Source organism: Hemibagrus wyckioides, linkage group LG19, assembly GCF_019097595.1.
Source record: "Hemibagrus wyckioides isolate EC202008001 linkage group LG19, SWU_Hwy_1.0, whole genome shotgun sequence".
Taxonomy (NCBI): Eukaryota; Metazoa; Chordata; class Actinopteri; order Siluriformes; family Bagridae; genus Hemibagrus; species Hemibagrus wyckioides.
Genome location: NC_080728.1, coordinates 10,323,392 through 10,344,985, shown reverse-complemented (window position 1 = coordinate 10,344,985; position 21,594 = coordinate 10,323,392). Strand labels below are relative to the sequence as shown.

Sequence of the window (21,594 nt, the reverse complement as noted above, 5' to 3'; positions counted from 1 at the left end):
GTAATACATTGTGATTGAATAAGGAGAAGAGATATTGATTTATGGTGCCTTAAATGTCTGGTGGTGTTGATAAACAGTGAACAGAAATAAAAATGAAACCACTATGTTTAAAGAGTGGAAGGTAAGAAAGACTTATTTGCCATTTGTATATCTGAATTTTTAAATGTCAAATGTAATTGGTATCTTTTGGGGTTGTTCTGACTTACAAGGCCAGTCAAAGACCAAGCTTTTGAAGGTCACTGTGTCCCTGAGGTAATAGACCTACATATTGTTACTCCAGTAGGGGGAATATTGGATGTATGAATAAAAAGTCGTAGACCTTACATACTATAGATCTGTGTAATGTTCAATATTTTGAACCTATCTCTCTATTATATAAAATAATTAGGCAACACATTTGTGGATTTTTGTCAACACATTATATACACAGCACTTTCTTTCAGGTTATGAATTCGGATTTTAACCTAATGCCTTTTTTTTTGGTCATGAGAAAAAAAGTCCAAAAGGATCAGCTTACCAATATTATATCATTATAAATGTTGCTGATGTAAAAAAAGAGAGAAAGTGTTATAATTTTTGACTAAGCAAGGAAGCAAATTAATTTGATTTATGGCCAGTTCAACACTTACCCCACACAGGAAGGCTGATTAAATTCCTGCTTAATTTATCATCCTGGGTTTAACAATGACCCACCTCGATTTGAGTTCACCTGATTCAAGTTTTGTCCCTTTTGCAACTCAGAAATAAAATAGCATGAATTTACCTTTCTTTGACTAAAGGGATGATATAGCAGATGTAAATCAAATCTTTTGTTGTTATCCCCATGAGATAACAGGCTTACTGTAAATGGCGAGATAATATAGCAGAAAGAAGTCAACTTTTTTCCTGTGATCTCCCAAGAGATAATGGCCTTACAGTAGGCATGTTGCACTAAAAAATAAAAAAGCTGCTCATCTGCTGAGAGGAGCTCGAGAGTTTCACTGCTGAGCCGTGAAATGAAAGTAGCAGCTGATGTAGCAGCAAAGCAGCAACAGAAAAGCAGGCCTCCTTGTGCATGATGGGGGTGGAAGTCTGTCTGACACTGACGAGTCATGGCTTCCTTTCCAAAACCTCTGCAACATTATTCCAGGATACTGCACATGTTGATTGCGAAATGTAAGCTATGCTTAAAATAGATTTATTATATATAATCGATTAAAGTTATTTTACCTGCAAGATGTTACTATAGACTATCAGGAGCTGTCCATGGTGCTTTGTTCTATGAAGCATTGACATGGTTCTTAAACTGGATCCATAAAGCATAGTCAGTGGGTCTGTGACTCCTTTCTTTCTTTCTTTCTTTCTTTCTTTCTTTCTTTCTTTCTTTTTTCTTTTTAATTTTGCTACAGTTATGTGAACACATTATTAAAGTTATTAAGTCTATACATAATGTCAATGACATAATTGTAATGCAAAATATGGAAAGTTCAGAAATCGAAGCAAACAAACAAACAGAGACCTAGATCATAACCCACCTTCATCAAAGTTATTATAATCATTACTTAGTATATTTACTAATCCAACTGTCATTTTTAATGTATAAAAAGTGTGGAATGAGTGAAAAGATCTAACAAAAAGACAAAAATAATATCATACACGTTTTAAATAACAACCCTACTGGATTGTGTTTATAAATGAAGCTGTACTGTATTTATTTTTGCACATTTAAGTTGCCCCGATTGTAAAAAAAAAAAAAAGTTTGAGAAACCAATGTCCTACTAAACTCATTAGTGTTACAGCGTTTATTCTCCAGATGACTCGTTTATTGTTTATTGATGGTTTGCGTAATAATTCTATCGAAAGCAGTGTTGAATGAAGACGAACAGTGCTGAATAAACTCTTCCGGTGTTTATCTGTGTTAAGAGTTAAACACACTTAATTACAGCAGCTGTCTTTCTAACTCTGGGGGCTTTTGTTAGAAAACACACAATTGCTGAGGTTACAAGGGCTTCGTATCAAGTTCCTATTTGGCCAGCCCGTTCCAGAGGAGCTGATTGGCTGTCATCAGCTAGGGTCTGTAGGCGTCACGACGCCGCCGCAACTCTTGATTGGCTGGCGCACTCGATGAAGGCGGGAGGAAGGCGGAAGTGGGAGGAGCGAGACAATAGCGTGCAAAAACACATACAACCACATTAAATGGAGTGACAAAATAGTACCCAATAACTTATAGAGGGAAAATACAGACCCAGCATGAGGTACAGTGAGTGAGAGGGCTAAAAAGAAAAATAATAGTACATAATATGTGGCTTCTCATGGCACATTCTATTCAGTTTAATAATATAATAGTAAAATAATATAATAATAGTATAATAATAATCCTCATTATGTCATATAGGTGTTGCTACATAGTAAGTAATACAGTTAGATCATTTCAGATAGATCATTTATATAAACGCTATAATTCTAACAACATTTCAATATGATTCATGTAGACTACAACGGCATTGTAGTGAAAGAGCTGATCAAACTCAAACTCAACCAACCAACATCTTCCCAATACTGATGTACAAATGAAATCAGCAGACACGTAGCTTATTGTTCGAACATAATCAGATTTAACAACACCACACAGGAGGAAAAAATGAGAAAGTTTCAAAGGCTACATATGGTTGTAAAAATAGTGCTCAACCCCCAGAATTGTGATGTAACTGAGTGCTAGTAAAGTTAAGGCAGAGTGGTGCATATATTTGCATCTTAATAATTGAAAGAGGCGGTGGTGTTAATTTAGGTTGGAGGTGGGGAACACTCAGGACAAAAGTGATGAACAGCCCCAAGGACAGTGGGCTGTAGCGAGGGAGGGGGAGGTCTCCCCGCAAACCTAATCCCGCTCAGAAAGGCCATTGTGTGTCACTTACTGCCCATATTGATGTCTGATGTCTAGCTTATTCACTCTGACCACTTTTGCTTGACGTATATTAGCTGGTGGAATGATAATGCCGCTTAAGCAGATGGGCCTTAACCCAAATCAAAATGCACAAAAGGATAAGGTGGTGTCTATTTTTCATGTCAGTGCAGAAAGTAAGTTTGGTTAATCAAAAAAAAAATGGAATAAATAGCCCAGACCTTGAAAGTCATAGAAAGGCAAACTTTAAGCATAGAGTGTAAACACACCATGGACTTGAAAAGAAAAATGAAATACTCCCTATAGAGTTGTCCTTGTAACATTATTTATTTTGTATGGTTCAACTGAATATTGCGCATGACTGGAATGTATGCTAGTGTGTGTGTGTGTGTGTGTTGGGGGGGCATGTATTTATGTCCCCAAACAGAAAGGAATATTTGACTTTGTGGGGACTTACAAACCACGGCTTTTATTTATAAAAACTCCAAAGGGTTTACTAGTATTCATTAACTACATTATAGCAATGGAAGGTCCTTACAAGGAATTGTAAGACAAACGTGTGTGTGTGTGTGTGTGTGACAGAGAAGGGGGGGAGAGAGTTCCGCTCTTCTTTCACTGCTCCATCCGGGAACTTCCGAATTAGCATTGACAACCGAAGCGCAACTTTTTTTCCCCAGGCAAAGTGAAATCCAGCCGCGGACTCGGACAAAAATATAGTCCCCCTGATTTCAATTCTAAAATAGCGAAGGAAAAAAGATATCGACAAAACATATCGAACACGCCTTCAAATTGTCGCCGGTGGAGTGTTTGTGTCCGATCGGCGACGTGTTTTGGCCGTGTTTGGAGCACTTTGTGTAGTGGCGTGAAGTGAGCGATGAGTCTTGTTGCCCAGTAAAGAAGCGAGAACTTGCTTTTGGCAGCGCGAGGAGTTCTTCTTTCCCACTGTTCATGTGGCTTTTTTAACACCAAAAAAACCCCCAGCTCGGTGTACGGAAACTTCTCAACGCATCGAAAGTGGAAGAAAAGTGATTTTGAAGTCGGAACATGGAACTACAAGGCCTTCAAGAGGCGTTGAAAGTGGAAATCCAATGTCATCAGGTACTGAAACATCGCAGTGTGTGTGTGTGTGTGTGAGCGTATGTGTGTGTGTGTGTTAGTTATTCCACCCTCACTGGCTTTTCTGACCGTGTGTGCAGTTGAATAAAGCGAGTGTTTGGTTACATTTTGTGAAATAAGGAAACAAGTAGCACTAACATTACACTTCATAGTGTCTGGTGTCGCCATAACATGTAGTTTCGACTTGAGGTTGTTCATGTACTTTTTAAGCACAGTTATCTTGGAGTCGTGTTTTATTTTCCCCCCTTCAAAGCAACAGTCGTTTGTAGGAGCTAGCTTTTAGGCTAGCTGTTAGTCTAATAATGCGGTGTTTTTTTGTGTAGCCAGATCAGCACGAGACTTGAATATTTATGAGGCGCGAGAGTCGCTGTGTGAGCCGCGGCTAACGGCTTTGTTCCTCCCTGACACACTGTAACTTCAACACACTTTTTCCCCCCTCTCTATCTCTCTGTCTCTCTGTCTCTCTCTCTCTCTCTCTCTTTCGGTTCGACCATCTTTCATTTCTTTTCTCCGTTTTAGAAACTAGTTGCACAGATGAAGCGAGAGCTGCAGGTAAATCGCAACGTCCTACATATTCCTAGTGCTTTGAATCGTTATGTGTATAAAGAGCAAGCAGGGGAGTGTGTGTGTGTGTGTGTGTGTGTGCGAGTTAAACTTTATCGCCGTTAAAATCTCTCCTTGTTCGCGTTAGCCGTTAGCTCGTGTAGAGTTTTAAGGCTTTCAGCTGCAGACGGCTTCGTCCTTAGTGTGACTTTGCTGGAAAACGTCACGCTAAATATCACTTTAACTTTTTGTTCCACTTGCATTTTTTTGGGCATTTTTTTTCCTCCCTCCCCCACTTACATTTTTGTTGTTGTCATTCTGTTCAATTGTAGGACGGAGAGCTTAAGAAACAACTACACGAAAGGCAAAGCAGAGTCCTAAGCGAAAAACAAGTAAGAACAATTCATATTTCCTCCATAGTTTTTCCACTGATTTTCCTCCATGTCGCGACCTAACTCAGGCACAGCTTTTTTTATTCAGTCCACAGAAACAGCTAATGTATTAAAAAAAAGTCTCAGAATTGACTGCGGTGTTGAAGAAATGCTTGTGGATGGAGAAATGTGTATGGGCTACTTTAAGTACATGAATTGTGAATTTTAGCGTCCATTTTGAGCAGGTCGACATGTTTCTTGTTTCTGGAGTCTAGCCTAGTAGTTTGCTTGAAAGGTCGCTTTTTTAAGTGTGAAAAGATGACTCTTTTTTTTTTTACACACCAATCCTGAAAGTATGACAAATAGCTAGTGATATTTGTAAAATTTGAAGTTTATACGTTTGAAATATACTTATTGGACACTTTTATCGCCGGTCTTGGTCTTATTATTTCTCCTCCTTGGTCACATGACGACGTGGTAGCGTTTGATTCGAGCTCGACTTTCACTTTTTTTTTTTTTACAATCCCGAATCCAACAGCATAGTTAGTTAGTTATAAGATTAACTAAGAATTAAAGGCGGAATTCTTTTCGATCAGAGCTGGTTTTATTAAGTGTTGTTTGACGGATCATGCAGAGGAGCCCTGAAAACACGAGCTCTGTTTTAAGCACCACGGACAGCTGCCATAATAGAGCTTCAACACAAGTCACCATCCTCCCTCCTCCGCTTTTATAAAGTTAACCTTGTCCTTCCTCAACAAGCCGAGAAAGTTAAACACAAACCTCGAATCGCACTCGTTTAATGGTGTGTATGTGTGTGTAGTTGTGTAGTTGTGTCAAGCGATTTCTTTTCCCACTAAGTTTAATCGATCGCGTTTCCTCCGGAATGCAGTTTTTCAGCACTTGGAACAGCGCCTCGTCTTTTTCCCCCTCCGTCCTCTGCAACGTTTCATCGTGTTTAACACATCCAAGTCAAAACATCATTAATAAAACCACGGGATTTATGTGTGTTTAGAGTTTATAGACGTATGTGAAGTGTTTTGGTGGCTATTTGCCGTACTGTTTTTTTTTTCTTTAGCGTTTCAGTTTGATAGTGGAAGCTTCCATTTTGTGAGAGAAGAGGGGGGGAGGTGGCGGTGTTGGTTTTCTTCCTAACATGGAGCAAAAAAAAAAAAAAAAGTCTGCAGCAGAGAGTTTGGCGGTGTGGGGGGATGGGGGTCTCATTCATACCCAACATTACCATTTTGATGGCTTTGATGCTGTTTTTGGAGGAGGAGGAGGGGGAAGGGCGCTAAAGGAAGAGAGAGAGAGAGAGGGAGAGATGGAGAGAAAAGGCGAGTCAGCACAGCGCGAGAGCTTTTATCGGCTCTCCCATATTTACAACACAGGAAGGAAGTTGTTTTCGACTATAGAGTGTTACTATGGCTACCTTCTAAAAGTGCACACTACCGCCCTAAGTAGTGTGTCCGTGGTATTGTGGTGTACTCTTTTGACATACTATTTAGTAAGCTAGCATGAAGGCAGTCATTATTCCCATCCATTATTTTTCTTTCATCTTGAATAATAGTTACTAGAGCTTTAAAAATAAATACCAAAACCTCCATAGTATGTGTAGTGCCCACGTCAGTGTCATTTTTTCAAGGTCACAGGTTATTTTACAACCCAGCGACTAGTTTAATCTTCAGTAGAGTATAGTGATTTGTATCTGTTGTATAAGAAGTGGTATACTTTGTGTTTTTGTGCATTTTATATTAAACCGATATTCCACAGAGTGTCTGGAAAGTCAGCAGCCATCATGGGATCTTGTTGAGCAAATATGTTGATGTGAACATGTTGAGCTAAATCTACTAAATCGTTATACAGCAGCTGAGAAAATGGGTCGAGGGTAAGGGTGAACATGTAGGGAAGGCATATGGTGTTAATGCAATATGAAGTATAGCATGTCATTTTGAAACCATAAATGCATTCAGAAATAACTCTGATGATCATATTTGTGAGTTGCTCATAAGCTCATGATGCACATTTTGGTCATATAGTATACAGTTATAGCAGGTGATTATTTATATTATATGTTACTTGTTAAAAGTTCTATACAAATAAAATCAAATCGGCTTGTACTCTGATTGGTTCATGATTTTTTCCGAAGTTATCTTATATAAATATATATGAAAAAGCACAAGAATTGGGTTGGGTAGAAGAAAATCCCAAAGCTAGCCTTAATTGGACTTAAGACCTAATAATCTGTCTGTCCCTGCTTCCCTTTTAATCTTTAATCTGTTATTCTCCTCACTTTTTAATCTGTTGTATTTTATTATTATTACTAATACACCATGATTTTATTTTATCAGCCGTCTACGATAACTCTGTACAGCACTCTCGTCAACATGAAAGTTGTATTTAAATGTGTTTTATACATAGTTTTAACTTGCCTTGTCTCCATAAAGTGGGTTATAAGTGGCTCATGAGTATTGCAGATAGAACTGGCATCAAGAGCAAAAAAAAAAAAACAACAACAACAAACAACCAGTAAAAAAAGGACATGAAATATAATGAGTTTTTGACTAGGAATAAAATGTTGACTAGTAAATTATGTATGTAATATAGTATTATAATAGAACACTATTACTACTCAATATCTACCTATTAAATAATTCAGCCTGAAACATTTAGATCAGTGGTGCTTACCTAAACAGTTTAAGGAGTAACTATTTTACATACAGCAGGTAGCCTTTAATTTCAGATTCACTCCCAAAATGAAATGCAGTCAGCAGAAAAAAAGGCTGATTCTCTAAATAACCATTAATACCTGTGTGTGTGTGTGTGTGTGTGTAAAGGTTTGTACATGAATGCAAATGTTCCAGTCTGTTAACTGAAAGGAAAAGGACTGCTGTATCTGGAATAAAGTAGTTGTTACGTTTTATAAAATTAAAGGTTAATTTCAAAGTCTGAAAATCATTTGCTGATTAAATAATAGTTCATGCATATTAATAGTTAGACACCGTGACCCTAACCAGGATTAAGGGGCACTGAAGACGAATGAGTGAATGAATAATTGTCAGAATATCTCTTTTACTGATGTGGCGAAGCAAAAAAAAGAAGAAAAACTTTAACGAAAAATTGCATTACGCTTTTTCTTTCATAGAGACTTAAGCGTCTGGAACTGTTTCTTGAATAAGTGTAAACGAATAAATCTAGATCTAATATTGCATATACGATGTTATAAAGAGTCAGTAAAAGCCGAGAGTCAGGGTTTCTTATTTCACTTGGTTCATCTCAGCTCAAAACAAGGTGTTCATTCGTAATTCAGAACCACAAAGATCACATTCTCCCTATCTCTTATTCATTCTTTCAGCTGTGCACACACACACACACACACACACACATACACACACACCTGCCATCCTATCAAGATTGTATATACTGATCATCATTGAGATGAAGATAAGATTAAATAAATGTTACAGTTCTATTGCACTAATACATAAGAAGATGGCCCGGAGTAACGGGAAACAGCACGATTAAATAGCGAACAGAACATGAAGGTTAAAATATGGAATTCTTGCAGTTTGTTGCATCAGAGAAATAAAGTTCCCAACAGTGTTGAACTCAGATGGATTTCATTCACGTCTTCACTTTAAACTTTTTCTCTTTGGGCGATAAGATTTTGGCTGTGAAGCTGCAACGCGAGTCCCTGTTGAGAACTGTGTTGTGTTTTTGAGTGTATTTTCAGAATGGAGGCAATGTTACTTCAGTTAATAAGAGGCGTTGGCTTATATAAATAAGTCTTTACTTAGTAATGTGAGGACAGCTGCTCGTATAGTAGTCATGCTTTTAAAGTCTCTCTGTTTGCTTTATATTTTGTGCAGTATTTGTTGAGCCACTACTGCGAAACTAAACAAAGCAGTCGGGGAATGTGTGCGAGAGCATTGTAGTAAGAAGGTACAAGACAAAAAGCAAATTAGGACAATGGAGAGAGGGAGCAGTTTAAAGTTGGAGGTACGAGATAAAAAGTAATTTAACATACATACATATATAAAATGACGTCGGAACGATAAATATCTGAACGTCCTTTCGTACCGATGCAGGACTGATTTATAAGCGCACTCCAGCGTCACTCAGGAAATAGTGGATACTCTTTTGAGTCTAGTTTCTCTTAAGGTTTCTTTCTCATGGCTTGCTCATTAGGGTGGAACTGAATTCATAAAAGCTATATAATGTATATATTTGCTGTTAAAATCATAGGGATGTGCACAAACACAGCATGTTTTTTGCATAAAAGCAATTCAGCATTCTGGCAGGAGTCATTTTCATGGATCATGTGTTCTAGGCTGATGGTGGTCTGGTTCACAGAGGCATGTGATTGTGTGCTCTGACAGATTTGGTCTGATTTGGGTCCAGGAGTGAGCAGGGCTGAATTCTAGTGACTCCTTAGTTCCTCTTGCCAAATCAGGACTATGGCAATCACACCTGGCTGATTGTGGCCATTTTGCACAATACTGTGTTAAGTCATTTAGTTGTGCCTGAGGGCTTCAGCCTCTAAAGCAATCCAGTGTGAATATTACGGGCATTTAGATACCCACAGTTACTGTATTGTTGTTTAAATGAGTTGGTAATATTTCTCAGCAGTTTTTTTTCGTCTCTCTCTGGTAAGGTGTCAGGCTTTGGTCATTTGGATTTATCATATCTCCCAGACTAAGACAATTTCACCTCTAGTTCAACTCTTTCAAATTCAAATAACAGGCAGGTTTTCAGAAGGCTGTTAGTAGTTTGGGGAGGGGTGGATTGGACTGGAGCAAGCACTGTGAATAATATGGTCCCTAGTCCTGTGGGAGCTGAGAGTCCCTTCCAGATGCTGTGTGTGAGTGGCAGCTTGGGCTGGGTGAAAGGTTACGGAAATCAGGCAGCGTCGGCAAACACGAACGCGTCTCTCTCAGCCTACCTTTTCAGTATGGGCGTGGGGGAGGGAGTGTGAGACAAAGTTTACTGTTTGGTCTAGTGACCCTGTGTAAATGAGTAGAAGCATGTTATTAAAACATCATTATGTCTAAAATGGCGAGGACAAGAAGCGTAAAACAACATTTTAAATGTACTGTGAAGAATTGTTATCGGAGTTCACTAGCTTGTTTTGCTATTCTGATCTGTCGGTGTAAATTTGGCTAGATAATTGGATGCTGTACAAGTTAGAGAGACTCGCAAGAAAAAAAGTAGCCTTTTAAATGCTATCCTTGTGCATCTGCATCTGCTGTATTGGAATTATGGGTGGAAGTGGTCCACTGCATGTAGACACTATGTAATAAAATAACTATGTGGTTCACAAAATGTCAGGATGCTACACTTTGCAATGAACTTTGTTTTTTTTTTTTTTTTTTTTCAAATCATGAAACATCTCATTAGAAGGCTTTTGTATTTTTCTTCACATTAGAGCCGTGTCAGGGTTTTTTTTTTTAATTTTTGTTATTTCTGGAGCATGGATGTTAAAGCCACCACGTCATTCTCCCAGCTTCATGTTTTGAACACAAATGCAGTGAATCTACATCTGTATCTGATGCTTTCTGTACTTACTGTGAACTGCAGATTTATTATTGATGACTCTAGACTAGTCTTTCTTTGTGTTTTGGACTCTGGAGCAAAAAAAGGCTGATGCAATGCATGATTCATCATACGAGCGTACATGCTAGACAACTCCGAAGCAAGTAAACTTATATGCGAGTGTGTGCTGTACCGCGTGTCCACATCTGCAGCGTTTTAAATGTTAGTAAGATGCCTTGAACATTAGTGGAAGTTTGTACAAGTAAATAAATGTTATAAAACACAAGCCAGGGTTTGGCAGGCTCAGGTCTGGTTTAATCTCACACATATGTGTGAGTTAGGCTTGGGGATTTAGATACGAGTTTGAATGCGTGCTGAGGGAGGCATGAACCAGTAAAGGTCATCCAAATGTCACCCTGAGAGATATAGTGTGGTGGATGGTGGAAGGCTCTTCCTGAACTCTCCCAGGTCTGTAAATCTGAGTGCTTTTTGTTCCCAAGCACTCCTGGCTATGCCAATCCCGTCTTTGTCTGCCATTTCCTTTAATCACTGTGCTGGGAAGGCCATGTGAAACAGTTCCTGAAGTTAATTAATAGAGCCATGTGAGAGCTTTGCCATTACTTCTTCAGGGGAAGCCAGAGAGGATGAGAGGAAGGTTTGGATGGTAGATGGAAGGCTGGTGTTATGTTTCTGTCCAACATTGTTCTCTGCTTTCTTCACATGCTGTAGGGTACAAATCTGTCCATATAGGTACATTAGAAAGCGGCAGTCATTAGCAGGGCTATAAAGACACTTTCAGGATGTCTTCAGTACCACAGAAAGGTCACCGCAGTCACAAAACGAAAGACACCGAGTTTGGCAGGGATGTTGGCGGAACCTGATGTGTTGAAAAGCTGTGTTTTTCTCAGCTTTACGGGGCTAATTATGGAACGGTGTCGTAAACACGTTGCGAGGCACCTGTTCTTTAGCACAGTGTTCTTTTTCTAATGACGACAGATCTGCTCTCTTCTTTTCCTCTCTGAGCTGCCAAGTGCCTGGTTATTATTGTGCAGCAGGCATTTCCAAGGAGTCATATTAAAAGTGCTGATGTGGCTTTGCTAGCAAGCCAATAGAGGGAGAGAAAGGGTACAGTGAATTAACCCATGTCTGCTGCCATGCCAGCCTAAACGCTTTCTTTCTCCCTTTTCTCTTTTTCTCTCTATCTACGCAAGCCATGCAAACAGAAATTTATATCCGTTAAGATACCATTTAAAAACATGACACTCTGCTGATAAATCATATTCGCTGCAGTGTGAGCCTTAGATAACCTGTGCTGCGGATTGCTAACGCTATCAGCTTGTTAGTTTCTTTCATAAGCAGGATTAAAGTAAGGGTAGCTGACGACGGGCTTAGTCCCAACTCTGTAATCAGTACTTGTTTTCTCGTCATAGAACACGATTAGGTCAGGGGAAGCACGGCTCTTTATTAGTACAATAACCTTATGTGTTGCACGGAAAGCCACATGTGAGTAGTTGAATGGACAGTCCTTCAGTTTTCCTTCCACGCAGCTCTTTGTTTCTGCAGCTTGACGTCCAGCATTAATCATCATTATTACCTGAGGATAGGGCTTTAAGAGAACGACGAGAAACATAGATGACAAGCTCTAATAGCTTAAAGCTATCAATTGCTTGAAATAAACAACAACCAAATTAAAATTTACCTCTGAGAGCTTGCCAGCTCTGCTCTTCAGCTCAGTTCCACCTGATAACCTTTCATTACTCGTACTTGCTCTCATGTCTTGGCTCCGTTTCTACCATTTAAATTCCCGATATCAAGCTTTGTTAGAAAAAAAGGGATATTTAGACAGACTTAAACATGTTCATGTCTCATACGACTACTCTAAACTTTATATAACCTGAGATTAAATTCGGATACTGAAACAGAACGAAGCTGAAAATCTGATCATATTAACACGAAACATGCGTTGTGAAATGTAAACGTCAATAGAAATACGTAATATAAAAGCAGGTTATGAGAATGAATAGTGTGTGTGAGGGGGTCTGTGAGTCTATTGTGCATATTTATAGAATCTGGATTTATAGATAAAGCTAAACCCGAGTGTTTCCTGTGCACCTTGTCTGTTGTTTAATGTTATTTGCAGAGCTGCTATATCAAGCACTTTTATTTAACGCAATAAACATGGTCCACAGAACAGTTCTTTAGGTGCCATCAGTGATATTGTTCCGTTGTCAAAAGCTAATGGTTATTGCAAACATCCTGTCTGGCCAATAAGACTGCAAAACATTAGTCTTCATAGCTCATTTATAAAGTTTTAATAGTCCCACAAATTCATGCATGGAGAATATTAGCGCATAAGAGGGCTTTAACTAATGTTTAGCGTCGCACTGTGATCACATTAACATTACAATATGTCATTTAGAAAACATTTTCTCTCCAGTGCCTTAATAGGTTGGAGCTGAAATGGCTGTTTGGCGTAGGGCTGTGCTCCAAATCGGAACTGAGAGGACAATTTGAAACTGAGAGGACATTTCTGCAGTTTAGACTTCTGACACTCGTTCTCCCAGTAGGGACAAACGTAACACACTGAAGCCGGGCGGTGATGCGGCGTTCCTGTCACGGGAAACAGCGAGACGGCGAGGCTAACGTTCTTAATATTACGATGATCTAGTCTTGGCCTAGATTTTTGTATCTTCTGTCATCTTGGAAAGAAAAGAGGAAAGTCACAGCGAGATGCGTTCAGCAGAAAACAAGTAAAGGGAGAGGAGAGTATTAAAAACCAACTAAAGCTGAGCATTAGTGCAAAACAAACCATCTAGAAAGAACAGCTGTCGCTGGCAACGACTAGACATCCGCCGTTTGCTTGTTATATACAGCGTTACACCCAGATCCAATACGATTTCAAATTCCTCATGCTCGTGAGGAGAAAATCATAAAGATTAATTACATTTCTATGGACCATATCAGTGTGCAGAAGTAACAGTGGTGTGCCACACTACAGGAGCAAGCAGGATCTGGAGGAAAATCTTAACGTTGAAGCAGTAGTGTTTTTCAGACCGCACATAATGAAATGTTTTAGCTTTATAGCGGCTGTGTGATTAGCATAATCTTTTTCAAATCTTTCCTTTTTCTCCCTTAAGTTATCAAGCAAGTGAGGTAAGCACACCCTTCAAACAATTCAGATATTTCTCCACTCACTTTAGTCTAGAAACTATCCTCTAGAGGGACAGAAAGAGCTTTGATTTTCATATTCTAACGGCTTTGGAAATTGCCATAATAATTTCAAATTTGTCCCGGAGTACCTTCTGCTTTATATTTGTCTTTCATTTGAAGCTGAACATTGAAGCTTGAGTAAACACGCAAAAGTAGGCTACAAATATGGCAGTCATCTCAGGTAGGATAAAACAGCCGCACCTAGTTTTAACCGAAATGTTTCAGGCTTGGCAGCTCGTTACGGATTTCCACTTCTACGGATTTCTGAGCGTGGATGATCAATTATATTGGCAAAATTGATATTTGCGAAAGATCCTCCACATTTAATTAAGTAGCAGTATCCTATAGTAACAGCGGCTGATATTAAGCTTAAAGTTCACACGTTCCCCCATGACAGATTCACCAGAGAGCTAAACTGGAGCTGCTGTGGAGTGTTACTGAACATTTACAGTCTCAGTGCTGTACTTAAATGATAGCCAAAATCTAAAATGCTGATTCAGTGCAGTGTAGAGCAATAAAGATCCCTGGACTTGAAGTCACCCACTTCTAAGAGTCTGTTAAGGTGTTATGGTTGAATGGGTTAACATATTATAGTAATTACCAAGGCTGACGGGAACAAAAGATTGGTGACCAGAGAGTCCATGGAGAACAGGCTTATTCAGAAGCCTGGTTTTAATGAACTTACTCGAGCCTCTTTTTCTTACCCCGAGTCTCGTAGCAACGAATTCTCTCACAGCGGGTGCCACACACACAAAGCAAGTCAGCCACTCTTTTACTTATTTTCAACAGCATAAACTCTGTTCTGTCTTTCTCTCTTCCAATTTACCATGCCATCAGCAGAATGACTGAGTTCAGCTGAATCGATGAATACCATTTTTCCTTTTCAAGGCTTTATGTAGTATTAGCACTTTTTTTTTTTTGCCAGCACAGACTGCTCCTGTATGCACATATGGTCAGGAGTAAAGGAGGTATATGAGCAAAGGAGCTTGCAAAACGATAGCTTTATCAGGCACTGAGCAGGAACACACAAACCTTGGTGTAAATCCCAAACTTCACAACACAGTAGCAACAAAAGCAAGCAAGCACACACAACAGCATTTCAAAGACAAGCCTCGTCTTCTGTACTGTTACCAAAGAGGAGCCTGAGCACTTAAATCTGTGTTGTTTTTAGATGAGAATCAGGGGCTGCTCTGATCACCTGCCAGTAAAGGCCACAGCGGTTGGATTACGGCGACCATATTGACTTCTCCTTGATCGTATTTTGGTGCCTCGCACAGAGCTGATAACCCAGTGCTCCTGCAGCCCACTGACCGGTAGAGACCAACAGGATGCCTGCGGTCAGCAGATTAGCCCATGACACGAGCACTGAGCACTCTCGCACCGTCAGCACGCCAACACGTTTTATCCTCAAACACGGGGCTCTCATTTCCTCATCTCTCTCATTCTGTTCTCCCGCCAGTTCTTATTTGTTCCTGAGATTGTGTTGACAGTAATGAAGGCAGCATCATTCAGGAACAGTGCCTTCTTAAAAACAACACAAAACAATTTTAACACCTTCACCAGTTTTGACTTAATCCTTAAATCAAATTTATCTAAGGATGGCTTTTCTTTCTGATTAGCTATTCATTTTTTTTTTCCTTCTCTCCCCTGACTACTCTCCTGAATTCCTCTTTAATAGGATGGAATGAACTCTCACAAAAGTCATATTTCTGTCACAGGGAGAGAATAGGGCCCTGTACGTTACAGCGTCTGTGTGACATGTTTAATTAAAGGGGTCTGTTAGAAGCACCACAGATCTGATTGAATTAGACAGGATCTCAAGGCATAGCTTGCTGTGCCGGTACCCTACTTCACCTGCTAATGTCGGGCAGTAGCTGCACTGAGCTCAGCAGATTGTGGCCTGAAATGGACATGCTGTACTTCTGTAGCGCATGTGACACCATGACAAAAGCCGACACAGCATTATCATATGTGAAAGGAATGTGCCAGCGACTTTATAATACACACAGTCGTCTGTTCACTCTTTGAGACCACGAGGATCATTTTATGGATGCTAATTCGATTCTGTTTTTCTTACTTTTCTGCGAGAGACGGTAGTGTTTACCTTCTTTAATTTAGCCGACACAGAGAAACACAAAAGCTTTCATCAGAGTGGAATGGGGTAATTTTGTAGCTCCGTGAACCATCTGAAATCGAAAATTGATTTAAGGCCAACGCCTGAATCAACACTCTATTGTTTGAACCCTTGTATGACGGTGGCTTTCTTTGCTGGGCGGAGAGTAACAAGGTAACAAGATTAGATCACGTTAGTTGACCTATAGGATTACTTTATTAGAGCAGGCCAACACTTTCAAAGATGACTTCATCTGTCTGCCGGCTATTCCCTCACTCTTTCTCTTTCCCCTCTCTCCCAAAAGGGAGCCTCTTTTTTTTTTTTCTTCTTCTTCTTTCTTTCCCTCTCTCTCTCTCTGAGGACCAGAAGGGTAGGAATCCATTTCTTGCACAATTGAATTGAAAAATAATCATGAGTGGAATGGCCACGCTTTGCTGGAATATCATGATGTGCAGAGAGTTTGGCAACGAGGCAGAAGGATGATGTTGAGAAAAAAAAAGAAAGGAACCCTCACGCTTTAATTAAAAGAAGCAGTGCCCGCTTCAAGTGAGGGCTTAATATCTTCATGCCAAACTAAGCAATGACTGTCAGGATCTGGTCTGACTCTTACTCAGGGAATGTTCAAACTCAGCACTTTTGATGTATCCTGACCCGTATAGATAGATCTTGGCCAGTGATGGTGTTAATTGAATATGAACTAAACTATTACGGTTCCAAAATGTCCGTTTGTTATGGCTGTCCGACATGCAAATCTTGTGTTGTCAAATATATATATATATATTCAGCATCTCAACATATGAGTTGGTCAGTTGATCACAGTTGAAGCCTCTTAGAAGTAAATTAGGCAGTGAGAGAGTGGAGTGCTTTAATGCCATTCAAGTGTACTTTTATTTACTGCCAGTCTCTTAGCTAGGATTGTTTGTTACTCTCTCTCTCTCTCTCACTCTCTCTCTCTCTCTCTCTCTCTCTCTCCTTCTTCCCTTTCAGAGTGTGTGGGTGAGGAAGTGGTTGTCAAGGACTTTTCTCCTCTGCCACAAACAATAGAATGCTCTGCTGTACAGACATCACCAGAAGAGGGAAATGTGTATTTCCTTTCTTTCAATTAGCAAAATGAGAGATGGGAGGGCTATAGAAAGATATGTTATTCAGGTTAATGGTGTATTTCTCATCTTTTCACTTTTGGTTATTAAGGGGCCTAAATGTGGGCCAGTGTCTATGTTCTGATAACAAAAACTCAATCACTCCATCTGTGTTGTTTTTATCAAACTAGTTTTAAGCTTTGCCGCCATTCTGATCAGGATGTTCTCTGCCTGGTATGATGTTAACTAGGAGAGTTGGGTTTGTCGTGTTGCAGGCACGCATCTCATTTGCATTAACTTCTAAGACTTTATTTTGCTTGTCTTAGAGAGGCTAAGAACAGAAAGTAGCATCCTGTATGTGCTTAACTGGAGAGTGACTTCAAAGCTTCTTTAAAAATTGATTGGACTTGCTGGAGCCTTTTTTTCCCCCTCAGACACAAATACAAAGTTTGTGCTCCACATGAACATGGCCTGTAATGTTCATGAGGCAGCCTGGCATCGCTTATTGGGTCACCTGCACCTGCCGTCTCATCTCGGAGTAGATACGGAAAAGGTGCAGGAGGTACATGAAACACTGCATTATATTTCTGTAATTTCACACTTGTGCAGGCATTTACCCACTACATATAGTCCCCTAAAGCTACATAATACCTTTTGCTTTGGTCTCTGTGGACGTTTTTCTCCGAAAGAGCTGATTCAACCTCTAGCATACTCACTTAGCGTGGAATGCCGTGGTTGTTCTATTGCTGAGAAGGTTTATTAGGTAGCGATGCGATAAGCTCGAGGGTATCATACCAGCATCTTTCCTCAGATTCAAGTCCCTCTTACCGTGGTCATTTAGTTCATTGCCACAACCTCCAACTCAATCATTTATCCAATCTTCCACAGTCTCTCTGTGCTTAACTGCACTGCAGTCCTTTGACCGAATCCTGGCTTTCACTGTCCAGTCTCTATAATGAGCTTTAGCTCTTCAAAGTTATCATACTGTGCTTTTTACACAGTGCTTTAGTATGGATATTAACCAGAAATATGAATCCCTGGAAGACAGAAATATGTAAATGGAACTAGAGCTGGGTACTAACCCTATGTGCTACATCCATGGGATATTTCAGCCTAAGCCTGTCATCAAAAAAGTTAAGCTTCATCAAGATACAAATCATTCTCCCAAAACTACATATGATACATAAAGAATATAGATCAACTTCCAACTATCCAAATAGACTTAATGCACAGGGATAATTGGCATTGTAGAAATTAACAGCAGTATGACTGGCGGCTACTAGGTAGGCAGAACATGGTCTGTGTAAGCATACTAAAAACCAAGATGGACTTGGACACTGTAGTTGTCTGTTAGAAAGCCAAATGAAAGCACTTTTAGTGAAACCTAGCTGTGAATCCTTCAAAGAAGAAAACCTGTCCCTGATGAAAAGCAGAGGGTGATTTCTAACAGCACCAGTACTCACTGGCCTTGTTTACCAAGAGGTCCAGAGGGAGTTGTCCTGATTTGCCAAGAGCTCTGGATGAATCACGTACCACCATCAAGATGAGACCATGGCAAAGCATGCAAAGGCAGACATGGAAGGACAGGCACATCCCATGATGCCCTGATTATTTATATCCTGAGGTATAATATGTTGGAGACAAAGAGTTCCTGGTTGTGGCCAAAACAACGTCCTGTCTTGCCAGGCTGTTACATCACAGCAGCCGGTGCCAAATGAAGCTGCCTCCCATAGAGCCTAGGTTCAGGAAGCATACAGAGCACATTTGGTCAATGGAAAAAAATGGCAACAGGTTGTTAGGATGAAGAGTAGCCAGATTTTAACCATGATAACTGTTCTTATGTTATATGAAGTTGCCCTATTAAGCTAACTCGAATGTGGATGTTTCTTCTTAAATGTTCAGCCTTGGTGCACTATTGGTTTCTTCCATTTAATGGTGTCTGGCAGACTAAAGATTTTGATTTGGGATCTTTGATAGTTGTGGCCTGAAGGAGGTGTTGGTGGGGATCAGGTCTCTGTTAAGCTCTGATGAGCTGTCAGGGCTGCGCCTCTGTTCATCTAATCCTGGCATCCCTCTGCCATCTGATTTTCCTCCCCGATCTCTCCCATCGCTCAAGGCATCGCTGCTTTAATGCAGATAATGCCTTTTTAGTTTTGCGCCAAAATATAATCTTTTAAAATCCTTCCTAATCGGAGCTACAGTGACATAAACAGTACCATGGAAAATGGCCTAGGAAAGACTACATAAAGTGGAAAGTTTGTGTAGCAACATATTTTTCACCACACTTGATATGCATAATTCCTTTTATTTGATATCTGCGCAGGATGTGATAAGGTGTCACACAATTATCACTGTCAGTGCACACTGTGCCACTTTACTTCACGACACAAGTAATGAAGCTGTTTGAATCTTCTTTATTATGAAGTGCTATATTACTTATAGTGCTAGTTAATTATATAAATATTTATAAAAACTATTTGTTTTGGCCCAGTTGCGTGTATATTGTTAGCGTCTGTTATATGTCAGGTCTGGCCACCCCACTTTTGGTTCACATCAAATGTGCCGAGAATTGGTTAAAAAGTAAGAGTCCATTCACTGATCCCAGGCAATGAAACTTTGGAGTCAATTCCACACACTAAATGATACACCTCAACAAACAATATGAACTTTGGAAGAAACATCCAGTGGATATTGAACTTTATTTTGAGTTTGACTCAACAGTTCACACACAGTGATTAGATGATTAATCCACTGAAGCCTTTATTTGTCACATATACATTACAGCACAGTGAAATTCTTTCTTCACATATCCCATCCTTGGAGGCTGGGGTCAGAGCGCAGGGTCAGCGCCTCCAGAGCAGGGAGGGTTAAAGGCCCAACAGTGGCAACTTGACGGTGCTGGGGCTTGAACCCCCGATCTTCCAGTCAACAACCCAGAGCCTTAACCACTTGAGCTACCACCACCCTGATTTTCTCATATCTCAGCTTATTAGGAAGCTGGGTTCAGAGCGCAGGGTCAGTCATGATACGGCGCCCCTGGATCAGGGAGGGTTAAGGGCCTTGCTCAAAGACCCAACAGCAGTAGCTTGGCAGTACTGGGCTCGAACCCCCAACCATCTGACCAGTGACCCAAAGCCTTAACTGTGTGAGCCACCACTTCACTGGACACACTGATATATCTTTGTAAAAATAAACCCTACAGCGTGACCTGTTCTTTAATTAAGTTCTGTTGTAATAGTTGACAGAAATGCTGAAGACAAATACCTTTAAGCAAATATCTTTTGGTCCGTTTTTCAATAATCCAGCTTTTCATTTAGCAAAACTAGAATTGTTCTATTGCATGACAAAGATTTGCTAATGAGACACAGCCATCTTTGCTGCCACCATTCCTGAAACAATCTGAGCTAAGGAGAAATCTCCTGGCCAGCATGAAGGCAATGCTCCTTTGATGTAGATTTCATAGTAAGATGGAGAAGCCTCCAGAAAGATTGGACCACACCCACCATCAGCCAGCACTACACTTGACTTCATAGGGAACTACAAAGACACAAACATCTTTGTCCTAGTGCAGAAATGAGAACTTTGATGTTTAGGTTGGATCTGCAGCACTAACAGTTCTTCACTATAGTACATGGAGGGAAATGTAAAGGGCTTTGAAGCCTTCATCATTTTTTTTCCCGTAGACTTACGCTTAGGCACCTGGTGTGCATTCGCTGCAATGAAGTAATGAGGCGCAAGAAGAACCAATAATAACAGAGAGCACAGAGTGCCGCAGACTGAACGCCTTGCCCTTTTCCACAAAGCTGTGCGTGGATACATAAATCAGGACCAGCCTCAAAAACACAAAATGAAAAATTCTTTCTTTGTCCTTCACATAGATGAGATTAAGTCAGAGAAGCCACTAATATGGCAGGAAAGGCCAGAACGGATTTTTAGGCAACAGAAAAACACACAAGGTTGATTATTACTTTGAGGAACAGTTTGATATGCACATAGCATTTGCCATTTTAAAATGTCACTAGGTAAAAGTTTAATGGCCAGGAGGGCTGCAGCTTATTAGCATGTTCTTTCTCTAATTCTACAAGGATAATCAAATCCGAGTCTAATTCTATAGCAGTACTCAAATGCAATTAATCTTATAACAATGTTCAGGAGCAGTGAGGTATTTCTGTCCTAAACACACTGATTGCTTCAAATGTGAATTCAGATCTATAGCTCATAATTTCTCGACATGACTCATTAACGGCATGTAAGACCGCGAGTATTATCACATGAATCGCTATTCTCAGAATATGTGTTTCTTTCTTTTTATTCATCATTGTTCACATCAGAGTTAAGGTGACCTCACTGGGTTCCTGTGAGTCACATGTTAGTGGCTGAAAGAAAGGAAAGTGTGGAAGGAGGCGTTTCTAAGATTAGAGGGAATGCATCGGGTATAAATTGCTTGGCTTTCAAACTGTGTACGTAAGCAAGGAAGATAATTAACCAGACCCATGTGTGGAGGGGAGATGGTAAAAATGAGGGAGAAGAGCCAGGATGCAGGTGGGGCAATAGATGCAATTTCATTTGGAACTTTCCAAGGAATCTCCCCATGCTGCTGGAACGGAAATAACAGACAATCCGACAAAACACCTGATACTCCCATGGCTTTCTATGGACCCAAACTATCTCATAATATTACATTGTAAGTACTTTAGTTTTTAGTGAATATAAAAATTTAGGCCTCTAGCAGCACACAGTCTTTTTGAGATCACG

General features: G+C 40.0%; 1 protein-coding gene across 8 annotated transcripts in view; it reads left to right on the top strand.

The window, feature by feature from the left end:
* Positions 1-3,551: 3,551 nt before the first annotated feature.
* Positions 3,552-21,594, top strand: part of phf21b (PHD finger protein 21B) — a 68,043-nt gene continuing 50,000 nt past the window's right edge. For 4 of the 8 annotated variants that reach the window (XR_009207378.1, XR_009207377.1, XM_058417144.1 and 1 more), the window contains exons 1-2: positions 3,553-3,979; positions 4,873-4,932. Coding sequence is in view for 6 of the 8 variants with exons in the window: in XM_058417144.1 (XP_058273127.1) it covers positions 3,926-3,979; positions 4,873-4,932 (114 nt within the window). In the remaining 2 variants the exon portion in view is untranslated. Of the gene's footprint in view, positions 3,980-4,409; positions 4,550-4,872; positions 4,933-21,594 lie in introns of those variants that run through there. The other 4 variants (XM_058417147.1, XM_058417146.1, XM_058417145.1 and 1 more) reach the window with 3 other exon arrangements.